Source organism: Trachinotus anak, unplaced genomic scaffold (genome assembly GCF_046630095.1).
Source record: "Trachinotus anak isolate AG129_WGS33_773 ecotype Australia unplaced genomic scaffold, CSIRO_AGI_Tana_v1 ptg000014l, whole genome shotgun sequence".
Classification (NCBI taxonomy): domain Eukaryota; kingdom Metazoa; phylum Chordata; class Actinopteri; order Carangiformes; family Carangidae; genus Trachinotus; species Trachinotus anak.
In genome coordinates this window covers 4,230,810-4,249,239 of record NW_027273865.1, presented here as the reverse complement: position 1 = coordinate 4,249,239, position 18,430 = coordinate 4,230,810, and the positions used below count along the sequence as shown (strand labels likewise).

At 42.9% G+C, this 18,430-nt stretch overlaps 1 protein-coding gene and 1 long non-coding RNA gene across 3 annotated transcripts; one reads left to right on the top strand and one right to left on the bottom strand.

Moving 5' to 3' along the window:
- The first annotated feature begins 6,921 nt into the window (after window positions 1–6,921).
- On the top strand, window positions 6,922–18,067 carry LOC139632037 (coagulation factor IX). 2 transcript variants are annotated; one of them, XM_071496767.1, is made up of 11 exons: window positions 6,922–7,139; window positions 8,079–8,158; window positions 9,607–9,782; window positions 10,007–10,031; window positions 10,365–10,478; window positions 11,303–11,437; window positions 14,541–14,863; window positions 15,383–15,497; window positions 15,661–15,857; window positions 15,946–16,071; window positions 16,269–18,067. In XM_071496767.1, the coding sequence occupies exons 1-11, from the start codon at window positions 7,123–7,125 to the stop codon at window positions 16,509–16,511; spliced, it is 1,551 nt and encodes a 516-aa protein (XP_071352868.1). In that variant the 5' UTR covers window positions 6,922–7,122; the 3' UTR covers window positions 16,512–18,067. The 2 variants fall into 2 exon arrangements, with proteins under 2 accessions (XP_071352868.1, XP_071352869.1); XM_071496768.1 differs by having other exon boundaries at window positions 15,946–16,079; window positions 16,277–18,067.
- Window positions 11,527–12,287, bottom strand: LOC139632041 (uncharacterized). Its single transcript, XR_011693485.1, has 3 exons — window positions 12,155–12,287; window positions 11,836–12,021; window positions 11,527–11,602 (listed from the first exon to the last, which is right to left on the bottom strand). It is a non-coding gene; the product is annotated as an uncharacterized lncRNA (long non-coding RNA).
- Window positions 18,068–18,430: the final 363 nt, after the last annotated feature.

Genomic DNA, 18,430 nt, shown 5'->3' with positions numbered 1-18,430 from the left:
GTCACTGTAAAAACATTCTGTCATGTACAGTGAAAACATCCAAACATCTGTAAAAAAAAATAAAGTTGATGTCTCCACAGTACAAACAGCTTCTGTTTCTTCTCTGCAGCTCTGTGGAGATTTTCAGCATCTGTTAGCTCCTAGTTTTGGTTTGGTCTCTGGCTGAGGAACGGCTGAGGATCCAGGTACATTGCAGTCCATCTGCAGGAGTCACAACACTGGTTCTGGGATCAGCATGCTGCAGCAAGCTGTACTGTCCTCCCCACCTGACTATTGACATCACATGCCTCCCTTCCCCCCGCCATGCACCCTCTGCTGCCACTGACTCCCCCTTGTGGATGGATCAAAGTGCTGTTTTTCCTGTTCCGGTCCTATCTGACCATAATTTTCATTTGCCACCTGACAACATGGTTCAGAAAAAATATACCTGGCATGGATAAATGCTAATAATTTAAGTAATGTTGAGCACTCCCCCATGAATAAATCCACCAGTAACTCCCATTCACTTAAAGGAAAGGCTTGGGATTTTTTCATCTAAATATTAGAAGTTAACTCCAGCCACAAAAACTGGATCATCAAAATATACTAGTTTTGCAGGTTTTCCCTGATATAGTGTTACCTGAAACTTGGTCAAAAAAAGAATCTCAATTACACTGATGTGTCTCTGGACAGTTTCAGTCAGTAGAGGACAGATCTGGAGTGGGAGGTGTGGACATGGTACTACAAACATGTTTATAACCTTGGTGTCATTTTTGAGCAGGACTTGTCCTTTACTTCACATATAAAGCAAGTCTCTAGGACAGCCTTCTTCCACCTGCGCGATATTGCTAAAATCAGACCCATTCTGTGTCTAAAGGACGCTGAAAAGCTAGTTCATGCATTTGTTACCTCAAGACTGGACTACTGTAATTCTTTATGTCAGGATGTCCCAAAAATGCAGTAAAAAGCCTCCAATTGATCCAAAATGCGGCAGCACGAGTACTGACAGGAACTAGGAAAAGAGATCACATCTCTCCTGTGTTAGCTTCTCTGCATTGGCTCCCTGTAAAATCCAGGATAGAATTTAAAATCCTCCTCCTCACCTACAAAGCCATTAATGGTCAGGCACCATCATACCTTGGAGAGCTTATACTTCCCTATTTTCCCAATAGGACACTTCGCTCTCTAAATGCAGGTCTACTTGTGGTTCCCAGAGTTTGTAAGAGTAGAATAGAGAGCAGAGCCTTCAGCTATCAGGCTCCTCTACTTTGGAACCAGCTCCCAGTGTGGGTTCGGGAGGCAGACACCCTCTCTACCTTTAAGATCAGGCTTAAAACTGTCCTGTTTAGTAAAGCTTATAGTTAGGGTTTGCTCGGGTATGTCCTGACCCATCCCTCAGTTATGCTGCTATAGAGCTAGACTGCTGGGGGATTCCCATGATTCACTGGGCGCTCTCTCTGTCTCTCTCTCTCTCTCTCTCGATTACTTTATGCCAGGGATACTCAAATACAAATCTTCAAGGGCCACAAAGATGATTTTCAGTGACTCAAAGGTCCATTTATTGAGGTCAGTCAGGCCAGTTTACCATTAAGTTTAACAAAAGTTTTACTCTGAGTTCTTATCTGAGTTCTCAGACTTTTTATCTGAATTAGTTCTCAGCACAGATAAAGTTATCATAGTGGGTGATTTTAATATTCATGTAGATGTTGAAAGTGACAGCCTGAGTATTGCATTTAATTCATTATTAGACTCAATTGGCTTCTCTCAGCATGTTAATGAACACACTCATTCTTTTAACCATACCCTTGATCTGGTTCTGACTTATGGGATTGACATTGAATATCTAACAGTTTCTCCCAGAAACCCTCTTTTATCTGACCATTTTCTGTTAACATTTGAGTTTTCAGTCATGGACTATATCTGGGGAAAAAATCTATTACAGCAGGTGTCAATACCATTAGCAAATTTAAAGAAAGGATCCCATCAGTACTTAGCCCACTGCCATGTATCAGTGCAGTAGGTAACAGCCCTCTTAACTTCACATCCACCCAGGTTGATGATCTAGTACTGTAACCTCACTGCATGCAACTCTAGATACTGTAGCCCCTCTGAGGAAGAAGGTAGTGAGTCAGAGAAGGCTAGCTCCATGGTACAACTCAGAAACACAAGCTTTAAAGCAAAATTCAAGGAAACTAGAAAGAAGGTGGCGTTCTACTAACCTGGAAGAATCTCTAAAGGCTTGGAAAGACAGCCTATTGGCGTATAAAAAAGCCGTAAAGCCAGAACATCCTATTATTCATCATTGATAGAAGAAAACAAGAACAATCCCAGGTTTCTGTTCAGCACTGTAGCCAGGCTGACAGACAGTCACAGCTCTGTTGATCCATCTATACTTTTAGCCCTCAGTTGTAATGACTTCATGAGCTTCTTTACAAATAAAATTGTCTCTGTTAGAGAAAAAATTCACCATTTCCTCCCCACAGCTGATTCAGATGTAGCAGCCTCAGAGTAACTGGTTTATATTTTGACTGTTTTACTCCTGTACATCTCTCTGAGCTCGCTTCAACAGTTTCGTCATCTAAACCATCGACTTGTCTTCTAGACCCCGTTCCAACAAGGCTGTTCAAAGAAGTTTTTCCTTTAATCGACAACTCTATATTAAGTCTGATTAACTTATCTTTATCAACTGGTTATTTACCGCAGGCTTTTAAAGTTGCAGTAATTAAACCTCTACTTAAAAAGCCTACTCTTGATCCAGATGTTTTAGCCAATTATAGACCTATATCCAACCTCCCCTTTATTTCCAAAAGGAAAAAGGACATTTTGCACAGAAATGGTTTGTTTGAAGATCACTCAGGTTTTAGAGTCCATCATAGCACAGAAACAGCTCTGGTTAAGGTTACCAATGATCTCATAGCCTCAGACAATGGACTTGTCTCTATACTTGTCCTACTAGATCTTAGTGCTGCATTTGACACCATCGATCATAAGATTTTATTACAGAGACTAGAACATATGGTCAGCATTAAAGGAACCGCACTAAGCTGGTTTAAGTCATATTTGTCAGATAGACTCCAGTTTGTTCATGTTAACAATGACTCCTCTATCATCACAAAAGTCAGTCATGGAGTTCCACAAGGTTCTGTGCTAGGACCAATACTCTTCAGTCTATATATGCTTCCTCTAGGAAACATTATTAGGAGGCACCAGATAAATTTCCATTCTTACGCAGATGACACCCAGTTGTACTTATCCATGAAGCCAGGTGAGACTAACCAGGTAGCCAAGCTTCAGGTGTGTCTTAAGGACATAAAAACCTGGATGACCAGTAATTTCTTACTCTTAAATTCAGACAAAACTGAAGTTATTGTAATTGGCCCAAAACACCTCAGAGATACACCATGTGATAATATACTGACTCTGGATGACATCACCTTGGCCTCCAGAGCCACAGTTAAAACTTAATGGTCAGGCACCATCGTACCTTGGAGAGCTTATACTTCCCTATTTTCCCAATAGGACACTTCGCTCTCTAAATGCAGGTCAACTTGTGGTTCCCAGAGTTTGTAAGAGCAGAATGGGGGGCAGAGCCTTCAGCTATCAGGCTCCTCTCCTGTGGAACCAGCTCCCAGTGTGGGTTCGGGAGGCAGACCCCCTCTCTACCTTTAAGATCAGGCTTAAAACTGTCCTGTTTAGTAAAGCTTATAGTTAGGGCTGGCTCGGGTATGTCCTGACCCATCCCTTAGTTATGCTGCTATAGAGCTAGACTGCTGGGGGATTCCCATGATTCACTGGGTGCTCTCTCTCTATTTCTGTCTCTCTCCCTCTCTCTCTCTCAATGACTTCATGCCATTAACTTTGTATTTTTTTTCTCTCCCGTAGTTTGTGCTTCTCCTCTCTCTCCCTCTCTCTGTCCTCATTCTGCAGGTATCTCTGCCTTGGGAGCAGCAGGATCCAGATCCACCACTACTCATCATTACTATTAACCACTGTTACCTGTCATTATTATTGATAACACCATTACCTACACAGCTGTTCCTGGTCTCGCTCTCTCTCTTCTCTCCCCACCCCCTCTTTTTTATCTTCTCCTAAACCCAACCAGTCGAGGCAGACGGCCGCCCACCCTGAGCCCGGTTCTGTTGGAGGTTTCTTCCTGTTAAAAGGGAGTTTTTCCTCCCCCCTGTCGCCAAGCGCTTTATGATTTGGCGCTATACAAATAAAATTGAATTGAAAAAATAAATCAGCACCTTCATAGAGTCGTAACAGGTAACAAACAAACATATCAAGATCTCAGGAATCAAATATAATGAAAAACTATTTTACATTGTAAGTGTGTCAGTGTGAAACACAGCTTAATGAGAGAAATGGCATCTTGTGTCTTTTGCCAGTCTTTGGAACTTTGGCTCAAATGGTGTGATGGCCAGGCGAACACACTGTTGCAAGTGTTCATTTGTGAGTGCACTGCGGTACTGCTTCTTCACCACATTTATTGTTGAGAACGCAGATTCGCAGCAGTAGGTTGATGATAATTTGGAACACGCCATTTTCGTGCAACCTTTTTTTTCGTGCGCAATCTAGGCTCCTCCCCTGCTCTCTGACAAAGTGACAATGCGAACGGCTTCAAAAGCGAAAGTGAAACTTAAAAATGCGCTCGCAGCGCGACCCATTAATAGGCTGTCTGTGTATCGTTGGCATGGAGACAAGTCCCGATAGGTATACGTGTTGACCCAACCAAAACACATACTGAAGAAATAACAGTTCGGCCACCCTGAGCCCGGTTCTGTTGGAGGTTTCTTCCTGTTAAAAGGGAGTTTTTCCTCCCATCTGTCGCCAAGCGCTTGCTCTTTGTGGGAACTGTTGAGTTTTTCTCTGTAACAAAGTAAGGTCTTGACCTTACCCTGTAAAGAGCCTTGAGATAATGTATATTATGATTTGGCGGTAAAAAAAATTGAATTGAATTGAATTGAATTGAATAACTTGTTTACAACATGTATTCAACTGTTAGCTCACACTGATGAAGCAGTCAGTCTCACCTGTGCGTCAAACTGATTCAGAATCAGAATCTGTTTTATTACCAAGTAGGCTGTGGCATACAAGGAATTTGTTTTGGTGCAAAACAGTAAACAAGTAACAATTTACAGGGGTACACCCTGGACAGGTTGCCAGTCTATCACAGGACTGACACATAGAGACAAACAACTATTCACTCACATTCACATCAAAGGGCAATTTAGAGTCTCCAATTAACCTAATGTGCATGTCTTTGGACTGTGGGAGGAAGCTGGAGAACCTGAAGGGAATCCACGCAGACACAGGGAGAACATGCAAACTCCACACAGAAAGGCCCCAGGCTCAGGGTTCAAAGCCAGAACCTTCCTCCTGTGAGGCTACAGCACTAATCACTGCACCATGCCACCCTAAATAAAGATGTGGAAAGATTAGTAGAGAAGAGTAGCCTTGGGAGGGGGGGGGGGGGTTATGGTGCTGATGGTCCAGGAGTCAGAGACATGCTTCCCCGGCTTCACCTGGTGCCTCCTCTTAGACAGGAAGTCAGTAATCCACTTGCTGTTGGAGTCAGGCATGCTCAGCTGGGAGAGCTTGTCCTGCAGCAGAGCTGGGATGATGGTGTTGGAGGCAGAGCTGAATTCCACAAGCAGGAGCCTGGCTCCAGGTGCTGGAAGATGAAGTGGAAAGCCATGTTGACTCTGTAGGTGAACTGCAGGGGGTCCAGGGGTGGGACAGCACAAGGTGCTCAAATGACTTCATTACCACAGAGGTCAGGGCAACGGGTCTGAGGTCATTAAGTCCTGTGAGCCTTGGTTTTTGGGGACAGGGATCATCCCCAAAGTTGGAGTGGTTATAAGACAATAAATGCAGTCTGTTTACCAGTACATTTACCTGAAGACCTGAACCTCGTCAATTGGCTCCTTTTGATGTGAAGGAACAGCAACTCTACTCCGAGCTCCCTCCAGATGTCAGAGCTCCTCACCCTGTCTCTAAGGCTAAGTCCAACCACCCTATCGAGGAAACTCATTTCAGCTGCTTGTAACAGTGATCTCATTCTTTTTGTCACTACCCAAAGCTCATGACCAGGTGAGGGTCAGATCAAAGATCAATGGGTAAATTGAGAACTTTGTCTTCAGCTTCCTCTTCACCACCACAGTCTGGTATAACCCCTGCTTTACTGCTGACACTGAACTGATCATTCGTCAGTCTCCCACTCTAATTTACAAAAAAGATCATAATTGTTAATTATAATTATAACCAATTATAATTGTCCCCTGATACAATTAATTTGGATGAAAAATGCTTTTTACCAACAACATTTTAAAATGCATTTTTACTTTTTGCCCAAACACAAGATGGAGCTTTATTACTAATACCATAGTGTACTGCAGTGCTGGAGGAAGTACTCAGTACTTCGGTTAAAGTACTAATACCACAGTGTACTGCAGCGCTGGAGGAAGTACTTAGTACTTCAGTGAAAGTACTAATACTACGGTGTACTGCAGCTCTGGAGGAAGTACTCCGTACTTCAGTTAAAGTATTAATACCTTTGCTGCTGCAGTTTAATGATCATTTTATCTGAGTAGATTAATATGATATATCATCCTTTATCAGCTGATTAGATTTTTCACTGATAATCTGAAAGATCTGTAGTGCTGTAAAATAATGTACTGCAGTAAAAATATATAACTGTACACAGTTACTCAGTACTCTGACCTCTGACCTCATGGAAACTCCTTGATGTCAACATCAGCTCTGTGCCACAGGATCTTTATGAGGTGCTGTGACCTCCTCATCAGCTCCTATAGGAGTTAGTGATGTCACCAGAAAGTCCATCCCCTCTTATGCAGTGTCCGCTGAGCTGCTGGTGTGACGTCTCTGTGTAAATATTTGAATTCAGGGGAAAGATCAATCGATCAGCTTCGTCTCTGTCCTTCATTTTATCTCCAAACAAGTACTGTCAGTCCTCACGGGAGACAACAGGAGACAACAAGAGACGACTGGAGACAGAAAGAGACGGCAGACAACAACAAGAAGCAACAAGAGACGACAGATGACAACAAGAGACAACAAGAAACAACAAGGTTGACAGACGAAAAACAAAAGACGACAAGAGACGACAAGAGAGGACAGGAGATGACAGGAGACAGGAGGTAGGTTAACTTACAGCCTACTAGGTTTGAATTTGTTGCCTACAAAGGTTCAAACTCCAGGTCAGAGTTCCAGTTTAAGACCAACAGGAGTAAGAGAAGAAGACGATGGATGGATGGAGGAGGAGAAAGAGGAGAAGGAGGAGAGGATTAAGAGGAGAGTGTGGACCGCTCATGAAAAGGGAAAAGTGTGTGGGTTCAAAAACAGCACTGACAAAGTTGTTTCATGTTGCTGCTCCATTCATCAGCTCTTAGACAGGCTGGTGATGTCACCAGATTGGTTTGTAGATGAAGTCTGGTTGGTTCGTAGATGTATTCTGATTACTTGGTTTGTAGATGTATTCTCACTGAGCACCAACAGCACTGTTTGGTCTCATTTTCAACTGCCACACTGACACACACACTAACATGTTGACGTGTTGTAATAAGCAGCAGGTTCAGTCCGGACTGAGACTGGAACAGATGCCTCGTGTGGATGTGGTCTCAGACCCAGACTGGATCACATTTCTCAAGATTTAACTGGACTTTGTCAGACCAGGCTTGTCTGGGGCTCAGCTGAATGTTTACAGTTAGCATGTAGCCTGTTACTATGTGTATTAATGTGATAAAGTCCTGGTGGTTTTCAGGTACCCTGAAATGTGATCTGACAGTTATTACAGCTCATCCTGAGGCCCAAACCACATCCCAGTCTGTTGTCTTTTTGTCCAACTGTCCATCTACCACAGGGTATTGAAACACTTCAGTCTGGACCAGTGGAGGACTGACAGAAATCTTGTGTATAATATACACACAATTACAACACATCACACACTTTCAGTTGTGTTCATGTTGATGTTTTATACACAGACTCACACTGTCAGTGTAAAACCTCAATCTGGTGAACATAAACCTGGTTCCTCAGTGGATCTGACAGTCAAGATCTTCTGGTTCAATTGTCCACAGGAAGATGCTGCTGTTGTCCACAGCTCTGATTCTGACCGTCTGCACCCTGCTGATCAGCTCTGAGCTCATCCAGTCTACAGGTGAGACTGACACACAGGTAGACTGACACACATGTAGACTGACAGACATGTAGACTGACAGACACAGAGGTAAGACTGACACACAGGTGGTCTGACTGACACACAGGTGAATCTGACACACATGTAGACTGACTGACACACAGGTAGACTGACACATAGGTGAGACAGACACACAGGTGAGACAGACACACGTAGACTGACACACAGGTGAGACTCACACACAGGTAGACTGATGTCATCGACCTGTTGATGTCTGATGTAGAAATCATACGAATGAAATTATGTTGTCTCAGTCCTGCAGTGGTTCAGTCCACATCCGTCCACAACAGTTCCTCATTGTGAAAAAGTAAAAACTGATTAATCACATTGACAGAAGTTTTCAGACATTGAGCTCAGGTCCCTCCATCTCTCTGATCACCTCTGAGGTGTTTCTACACCTCGACTGGAGTCCACCTGTGGTGAATCAGCTGATTGGATACACATATACACTTTAGACATAGTACTGATGACATTTTTCTCACCGTGACAATGTTAGTGAGCAAACATCTGCTGGAAACTATAGACAGACACACGACAGCTCAGTTTCTATGTCTCAGAGCTGAGGCTTCATGTTCTCAGGTCATCTGTCACACAGATGTGAACCTGATCTCTCAGGAACACCTGCAAGGAGTCTCTTAAACTTTGCCACAAACATTCATTTGAACTCAAGGATCCATCTGTTATACTTATTACCCTTATCTGTACGGGGTCGTGGGGGAGCTGGAGCTGACCCCAGCTGACACTGGGTGAGGGCGGGGTACACCCTGGATGAGGGCAGGGTACACCCTGGACAGGACACCAGTCTGTCACAGGGCTGACATATAGAGACAAACAACCATTCACACCTATGGGCAATTTAGAGTCACCAATTAACCTAATGTGTATGTCATTGGACTGTGGGAGGAAGCTGGAGAACCCGCAGGGAACCAAAGCAGACACAGGGAGAACATGCAGACTCCACACAGACAGGCCCCAGGCCCTGGAGTCAAGAAAAGTGTGAAGCACACCACCTGCAGCACTGTTACAAAAAATTAGATATGCGTTAGATCCACATATCTGTGCAGTGATCCACAGTGGGACATTTCAAAGCTGCAGAAACCACTGAAAGAACTGCTTCATGGACATGACAATGACCTGATGAACTGGTGAATTAGCTGATTCAGAGCTGTTAGACTTTTAATGAACTGCCCTGAAAAGAGGGGACAACCATGTCCTGAACTGAGACCTGAGGGACACGTCATCATCCAGTTTGACCTGTGGAAACAGTTTCAATTACACAAACAATTCTTTATTCTTTGTAGGAAAAGATTTAAAGACAACCTCCAGAACAGAGGGGATGACACGGTCTCCTTTCATCCAACTGTTTTTGCATGAGCTGGTGTTATCATTAATACACTCTGTCCACCCAGTGTTCCTGGATCAGTCTGCAGCGGGTCAGATCCTTCACTCCTCCTCCTCCAGGAGGCGTCGAGCCAACTCCTTCCCCCTTGAGGAGCTGTTACCAGGGAACCTGGAGAGGGAGTGCTACGAGGAGAGCTGCTCTCAGGAGGAGGCCGCAGAGATCTTCCAGACCAAAGAGAAGACGGTACCACCACCTGGTCCAAACTGAGCATCCACAGAACTCAGCCATTAACTCTGTGTTGATCTGTGAACTTTAACCTTCATGAATCCACAGTCACACAGGGCTCCTCTAATGAGATGAATTCAGCTTCTCCTATGAACTGAATATGTTTGTGGGTGGAGCAGGAGAGGTGTGTGTGTGGGGGGTGTACTGTAGATGTTTAACACTGAGTGTTCTTTGTTCCACAGCTGGAGTTTTGGTACAGATACATAAGTGAGTACAACATGATCAATAATAATTTTTAAAAATCAATAATAATCAATAAATACACTGACCCAGGCTTCATACTTTTCCTCCTCTGCTGCTGAGGACTCAGGTTCATGTCACACTCTGATCTGGACTCATGTAAAACTGGCAGAACATCCAGGCTGTTAGCTGTTCTGGAGCTTTCTATCATGTTACATGATCTTCATCAGCAGATGGAGTCACATCAATGTATTCTGTACCTGAAAACATCTGAAATCTGAAAACATCTCAGCTGATTTTATCATGACATCACTCCACCTGTATGAATGAGTCGTGTTGTGTCCCTCCTGTGTGCCGTAGATCTGAACCCATGTCATATCAACCCCTGTCTGAATGGAGGAATCTGCACTCTCGACCGAGGAGACTTCATGTGTCTCTGTCCTCCACAGTACCATGGCAAGACCTGCGAATCCGGTAAACATCACCTGAGATCTTAATCCTGTTAGTCCAGATCCTCAGTGGTCTCAGTCCTCAGCAGGACACTTCATGTTCATCATCGTTATGTTCAGCCCTGTCTCACAGGTAGATCAAGTCAAGGTTAGTGGGATGGTTTCTATAAATCACCAACTTGTGGAGTCCCTCAGTGTCGAAGAGCGTCCTGGAGACACTCGTCTTTTATTTTATATTAAATTCTCAAAGTCTCCCCAGATCAAACTTTCAAAACTGAACAGTCACTGAACAGTCATTGAACAGTCACTGAACAGTCATTGAACAGTCATTGGTCAGTCATTGAACGGTCACTGAACAGTCACCGAACAGTCAGTCACTAATCAGTCACTCATTGAATAGTCATTGAACAGTCACTGACCAGTCACTGAATAGTCAGTCTGTTTAGTTTCTCCTTTAAACTTCTCAAACATATTTACAATGACCAACAATTAATCATTAACATCCAGGATGAGGAACAACTCAAGCTGCATCAGACTGTTCAAGAACCTTCTGGTGCCTGTTCACCTGGATAAACAGGAACTCCTTTAACACCTGGTTCCTGATTATAGAACCCAATGAGACCTGATACACCATCTGCAGTCATTTGTTATATTATGGCTCCTACAAATCATCCACCCTGCTCCCACACCACCTGCCAACACATATACACACACACACACACACGCACACACACCCCTTTACAGCTAAACGAGGGGGAGGAGTTTTGGTTATTTTGCTTACAATGATGTCAATAACATTGATATGTGATATTAATATTAGAGTAATGATTTTATTTGTGCTATGTGTAGAGGTGTTGGAGTGTCGCTATAGAAACGGAGGCTGTGTGCAGTATTGTAGAGACCTGACAGGGGGAGCTGGAGTCCAGTGTGGCTGCACTGACGGATTTAAACTGGAGCCTGATGGACAGAGCTGCTCCGCAACTGGTAACACACAGATTAACACAGTTACTACTGTAACTACTGCACATTATACTATGGTTTATACTGTAACTATTGCGCGTTATACTACAGTTACTTCTGTAACTACTGCATGTTATACCACAGTTACAACTGTAACTACTGCACGTTATACCATGGTTACTACTGTAACTACTGCATGTTATAACACGGTTACGTCTGCAACTACTACACGTTATACCATGGTTACTACTGTAACTACTGCACATTATACCATGGTTACTACTGTAACTACTTCACGTTATAATACGGTTACTAATGTAACTACTGCATGTAGTACTACTTTTAACTACTGTAACTACTGCACATTATAACAAAGTTAACTGCTGTAACTATTGCACGTTATACCATGGTTACCACTGTACCTACTGCACATTATACTATTATTGACAACTGTAACTACTACATGTTATACTAAAGTTAACTACTGTAACTACTGCATGTTATAATACAGTTAGTACTGTTACAACTGCATGTTATACCACGGTTACTACTGTAACTACTGCACCTTACAATACAGTTAATTACTGTAACTACTGCACGTTATACAACTTTTACTACTGTAACTACTGCATGTTATACCACAGTTACTACTGTAACTACTGCATGTTATACCACAGTTAACTACTGTAACTACTGCATGTAGTACTACTATTAATTACTGTAACTACTGCACGTTATAACAGTTAACTACTGTAACTACTGCACGTTATACCATGGTTACTACTGTAACCACTGCACATTATACTATGGTAAACTACTGTAACTATTGCACACTATACTATGGTTACTACTGTAACTACTGCACATTATACTATTATTGACAACTGTAACTACTACATGTTATACCACAGTTAACTACTGTAACTACTGCATGTAGTACTACTATTAATTACTGTAACTACTGCACGTTATAACAGTTAACTACTGTAACTACTGCACATTATACTATTGTTGACTACTGTAACTACTGCATGTTATACTACAGTTAACTACTGGAACTAAAGCATGTAATACCACGGTTACAACTGTAACTACTGCACGTTATACTACTGTTAACTACTGTAACTACTGCATGTTATACCATGGTTACTACGGTAATTACTGCACGTTGTACTACAGTTAATTACTGTAACTACTGCACATTATAACACAGTTAACTACTGTAACTACTGCATGTAGTACTGCTATTAACTACTGTAACTACTGCACGTTATACCACGGTTACGTCTGTAACTACTGCACATTGTACCACGGTTACTACTGTAATTACTGCATGTAGTACTACTATTAACTACTGTAACTACTGCACATTGTACTACGCTTAACTACTGTAACTACTGCACATTATAATACAGTTAACTACTATAACTATTGCACATTGTACTATGGTTACTACTGTAACTACTGCACGTTATACCACGGTTACGTCTGTAACTACTACACGTTATAATACGGTTAACTACTGTAACTACTGCACGTTATACCACTTTTACTACTGTAACTACTGCACGTTATAACACAGTTAACTTCTGTAACTAAAGCACGTTATTATAACACAGTTACTACTGTAACTACTGCATGTTAAACTACAGTTAACTACTGTAACAATTGCATGTAGTACTGCTATAACCTACTGTAACTACTGAATGTTATAACACACTTAACTACTGTAACTACTGCACGTTATAACACGGTTACATCTGTAACTACTACACGTTATACCACGGTTACTACTGTAACTACTGCACGTTATACCATGGTTACTACTGTAACTACTTCACATTATTCTACGGTTACTACTGTAACTACTGCACATTATAACATGGTTACGTCTGTAACTACTCCACGTTATACCATGGTTACTACTGTAACTACTACACATTATACCACTTTTGCTACTGTAACTACTGCACGTTATTATAACACAGTTAACTACTGTAACAATTGCATGTAGTACTGCTATAACCTACTGTAACTACTGAATGTTATAACACACTTAACTACTGTAACTACTGCACGTTATAACACGGTTACATCTGTAACTACTACACGTTATACCACGGTTACTACTGTGACTACTGCACGTTATACCATGGTTACTACTGTAACTACTGCACGTTATACCATGGTTACTACTGTAACTACTTCACATTATTCTACGGTTACTACTGTAACTTTTGCACGTTATAACACGGTTACGTCTGTAACTACTCCACGTTATACCATGGTTACTACTGTAACTACTACACATTATACCACTTTTGCTACTGTAACTACTGCACGTTATTATAACACAGTTACTACTGTAACTACTGCATGTTAAACCACAGTTAACTACTGTAACAATTGCATGTAGTACTGCTATAACCTACTGTAACTACTGAATGTTATAACACACTTAACTACTGTAACTACTGCACGTTATAACACGGTTACATCTGTAACTACTACACGTTATACCACGGTTACTACTGTAACTACTGCACGTTATACCATGGTTACTACTGTAACTACTTCACATTATTCTACGGTTACTACTGTAACTACTGCACATTGCACTACTGTTGACTATTGTAACTACTGCATGTTATACCCTAACCCTTCTTAACTTTGCCACCGCCTTTAGGGGCCATCTTTGAGACATCCCCCCTCCTTTTTCTTTTTCTTTATTATTATTTTTAACCATGACCCTCCTAAGTTGGTTATGATTTTCTGTGTCCCCTTGGTAGCGGAGGGGATAGGCTGTGGACACTCAAACGGGAGACTGGGATTCACAACCCGGTTCTGGCAAAAAAGTGTATTCCCTAACAAAAGACTCATAGGGTCCACAGCCCTGCTTACCACCACCCCTAAGTGAATTTTAAGCATCTAAACCAACATTATTATTTTAAGGGAGACCTATTTTAATGATTTTAACGGGTCCTCGTGTGCCTGTGCCCAACATAGCACTCTTCTGAGTGCTGTGTCTTTTACCTAACCTAACCACTGTAACTACATTATATTACACATTATACTACTGTTAGTACATGATGAGCCTGGGTAATGAGGTATCCTTGGTCCTGTCTAGTGTCGTTCCCGTGTGGTCATCAGCAGATACAGATGTTGTACCAAGGTCGCTCACTGTGGGACCACTCTGAACTGGACAACGTCACTATGGAGACGGACAGCAACGTCACAGACAGATGGGATCCTAAACTTAATTCAACAGCGATAGAGCAGGAGAAGATGACAGTGAACGCAACATTGAGACAGGAGAGAATAAATGACACTGTGCAGACAGGGGAGGAGAGGGAGGGAGGTGAGGATGGAGGAGCGGAGGAGGAAGGTGAGGGCGTGATAACTCGTATTGTGGGTGGAGTCCTGGAGAAACAAGGAGGGAGTCCATGGCAGGTGAGGGAGACGTTCTGAATATAAATCAGTTATTTTACTTTTATTAAATGCTGATTTAATGTAAATTTTAATAACAGCACTTTATGAAAGCACAGGTGAATGTTCAAGTGTCCTGTTACCTGTCTGTACATAACTCACCGCTCTCATCCAGCTGTTCTCAGAGAAACAGCTGTAAAAAGCCTCTGTTCTCCACCTGCTGAGCAGCAAACAGCAGACAGACTCAGTCAGAGCAGTCATTGGACACAGAGGAGCATTCAGCCGCTTACAAGACAGATCTTTCATAATAAAACCAGCTTTTTGTTTTCTCACTGTTCAGTGTGATTGTTCCTCTGTACAGTCATGGTGACAGAATCAGTGACAGACTGTAACTGGGCTTATTTAAATGTTCTTATATTTTCAGGTTTCTGAGGTTTGTAGATATGTTTCTGTAACTGGGACAGACGAGGAGGGCTGAATCAAATGTGTGTGTTCTTGTATATGCTTCTATATGTGTGTGTGTGTGTATCTGTCTGTTTTCAGGTTCTGATCCGCAGGTCTGATGGTTATGGTTTCTGTGGAGGGACTCTGGTTTCTGATCGTTGGGTTGTCTCTGCTGCTCACTGCTTTGAAGAGTCTGCAGACCATGTTACTATAGGTGACACCACCTGTGTGTGTGTGTGTGTGTGTGTGTGTGTGTGTGTGTGTGTGTGTGTGTGTGTGTGTGTGTGTGTGTGTGTGTGTTTGTGTGTGTACTTCTCTTCAGTTGAAGGTTTGAATTCTCCCGGTACAATAATGTCCTTGTGTGTGTGTGTGTTTAGGAGACTATGATAAGCAGCGTCCTGATCCAGGTGAGCAGCTGATAAAGATCCAGAGGGTCTTCGTTCATCCTCATTTTCACGCCTTCACCTTCGACAGTGACATCGCTCTGATCTACCTTGCCCAACCCGTCTTCAGGGGCCCCACTGCCATCCCCGCCTGTTTGCCTGATGACCACCTGTCCAAGTACCTGCTGAAGGTAACTTAATTTATCACACTGACCGTGTGTGCATGTGTTTGTGTGTGTTGAAGAGCAGACCTGCAGCTGTCACTGTGTCTGTGTTCAGGAGGATAACCGGGGGGTGGCAACGGGCTGGGGGCTCACTCGCTTCATGGGCAGGTCCTCCAGGTTCCTGAGGAAGGTGGCACTTCCAGTAGTCAGCTACAAAGACTGCACTGCATCCACTGAACAGGTGATCAGCTCCACCTGAGAGCAGCTACACTACACATTTCACACTTTATAATTTTTACTACATAACATTTAATTATCATCTGATCTGGTCTGGTCTGGTCTGGTCTTTGCTGTAAAACCCTTCATGTGTAACTTTAGTGTGGACTTGGACTGAACCTGAACCTGAAGCCTGTCTTTGACCTGCTGTGTCTCCTGCAGGTGATTACAGACAACATGTTCTGTGCAGGTTACCTGGATACCAGTATGGATGCCTGTAGTGGAGACAGTGGAGGACCCTTCATGGTGAACTACAGAGGGACCTGGTTTCTGACTGGAGTCATCAGCTGGGGGGAGAAATGTGCAGCTAAGGGGAAGTACGGAGTATATACCAGAGTGGGGAACTTCCTGAGCTGGATCAGAGACACCATGGAGAGACAGGATCTGAATGGTACCAGGAGCTGAGAGATGAAGACTGATGAGGACTGATGAGTGTTAACCCGAAGTACAGGATTCAAGTGCATCAGAAACCACAGATCCCAATTCTACAGGTTGAGTCCTGTTTCAGGCTCTGTCTCCACAGGAAGACTCATTTAGAGGACGTTATCGTCATCATCATCATCATCATCATCATCATCATCATCATCATCATCATCATCACCACCATCATCATCATCATCGTCATGTGACCAACATGCAAGCATCAACCTGTAACCTGTGTGAAGTCTGACCTCTGCTGGTGACAAGCAGATACTGACCTGATGCTCTGACACTGGCTGTTCTTTGGTCCTAGGTGATGTCACTGTGCTGTCACTGTGATGTCACTGTGATCAGGTACTGACATCACTTGGGACCAGTTCTACAGTAGATTAGAGAACAGGTCACGTACTGATTTCTCATGAGTGCAGTTATGACACACAAGAACAGTTTCCATACGTGAAGGTCACATGGGTTGACAAGGTGTGTGTGTGTGTGTGTGTGAGAGAGAGAGAGAGAGAGAGAGAGAGAGAGAGAGAGAGAGCGAGAGACAGTCTGTGTGTGTGTGTGTGTGTGTGTGCGCGCGCGTGTGTGTGTGTAGAGTGTTGCATCCCACCTGTTACTGTTTCCTTTGGGTGAACACACCTGGTCTGCTCAGTAGTTATGAACCCACCTGGTCAGACCCACCTGAGACTGAAACTGTACAACTGTAGTTACAACTGTAACTATGTCTCATCCTCTACTGACCATTAGCTTAGCATGCTAACATGGCTACATTGACCATTAGCTTAGCTTTGCTAACGTGGCCACGCTGACCATTAACTCACCACGATAACATGTGGCTACATTGACCATTAGCTTAGCATGCTAACATGGCTACATAGACCACTAAGCTTAGCATGGTAATGCAACTACATAGACCATTAGCTTAGCATGCTAACATTGATACACTGACCACTAGCTTAGCATGCTAACGTGGCTACACTGACCATTAGGTTAGCATGCTACATGACTACACTTACCTTTAGGTTAACATGCACGGGGCTCCAAGCCTTTCCTTGTTTTTCTACCTGAAACATGACTCATGAACGCAGGTGATTGGACCAATCAGAGAGTTAACATTTCATCTTAAATTACAGTCCTACAGAATGAACTTCCTGAACCCAGAGGGTCCTGACCAGGTGTGGGTTTGGGTTTAGGGTTCATGCAAAGGTCCAGGCTCAGATCTAGGTTGCAGACCTGAGATAAACTCCACAAACACCTAAAGCTGTTTATTATCAATGAACTCATGTATCCAGAGGACCAGGTCAGATCCTGATCTTCACCAGCAGATTCAGGTTTTACACCTGTTTTAGGTAAGAGACTCTGTCTTCATGTGGTATAACAAACAGTAGTTTTTAGAGAGCTGGAGCGTTAACGTCACCAGACTGTCAGATCAGAAAATTAGTTCAATTTACAACAAGTTACTGTGAAGTGTTTGTGTCGAAGTTTAATACTGTCTGTAAAATATAATGTAAATAAATCTGATCACATGACACATGAGACATCTCTTTGCCAAAAGTGTTTATTTCAGTGTAGAATATAGTAATATGATAATAAAACAGTGAGTGTGATAAATGAGTGGAGAAATAATACAGTACATGAACATTAAACACAGAGAGACTAATGTCCTGTTAGCGCCTCTTTCAGGCTGCAGTTCATTACGGCCACCATCTGAAGATCAGTGTTAGGTTTGTCCTGAAGGAGGCGCCACAAAGGTCATCACTGAAACTGCAGGTGTTCATCCTCTGGACAAATGGAATGAACACATGATGGATACAGGAACCTGGTCTACAGGCAGTGAGGCGAAACCATCAGCACCTAACACAGAGGATGGAACAAAGGATTCTGGGTATTATTGTGTTTCA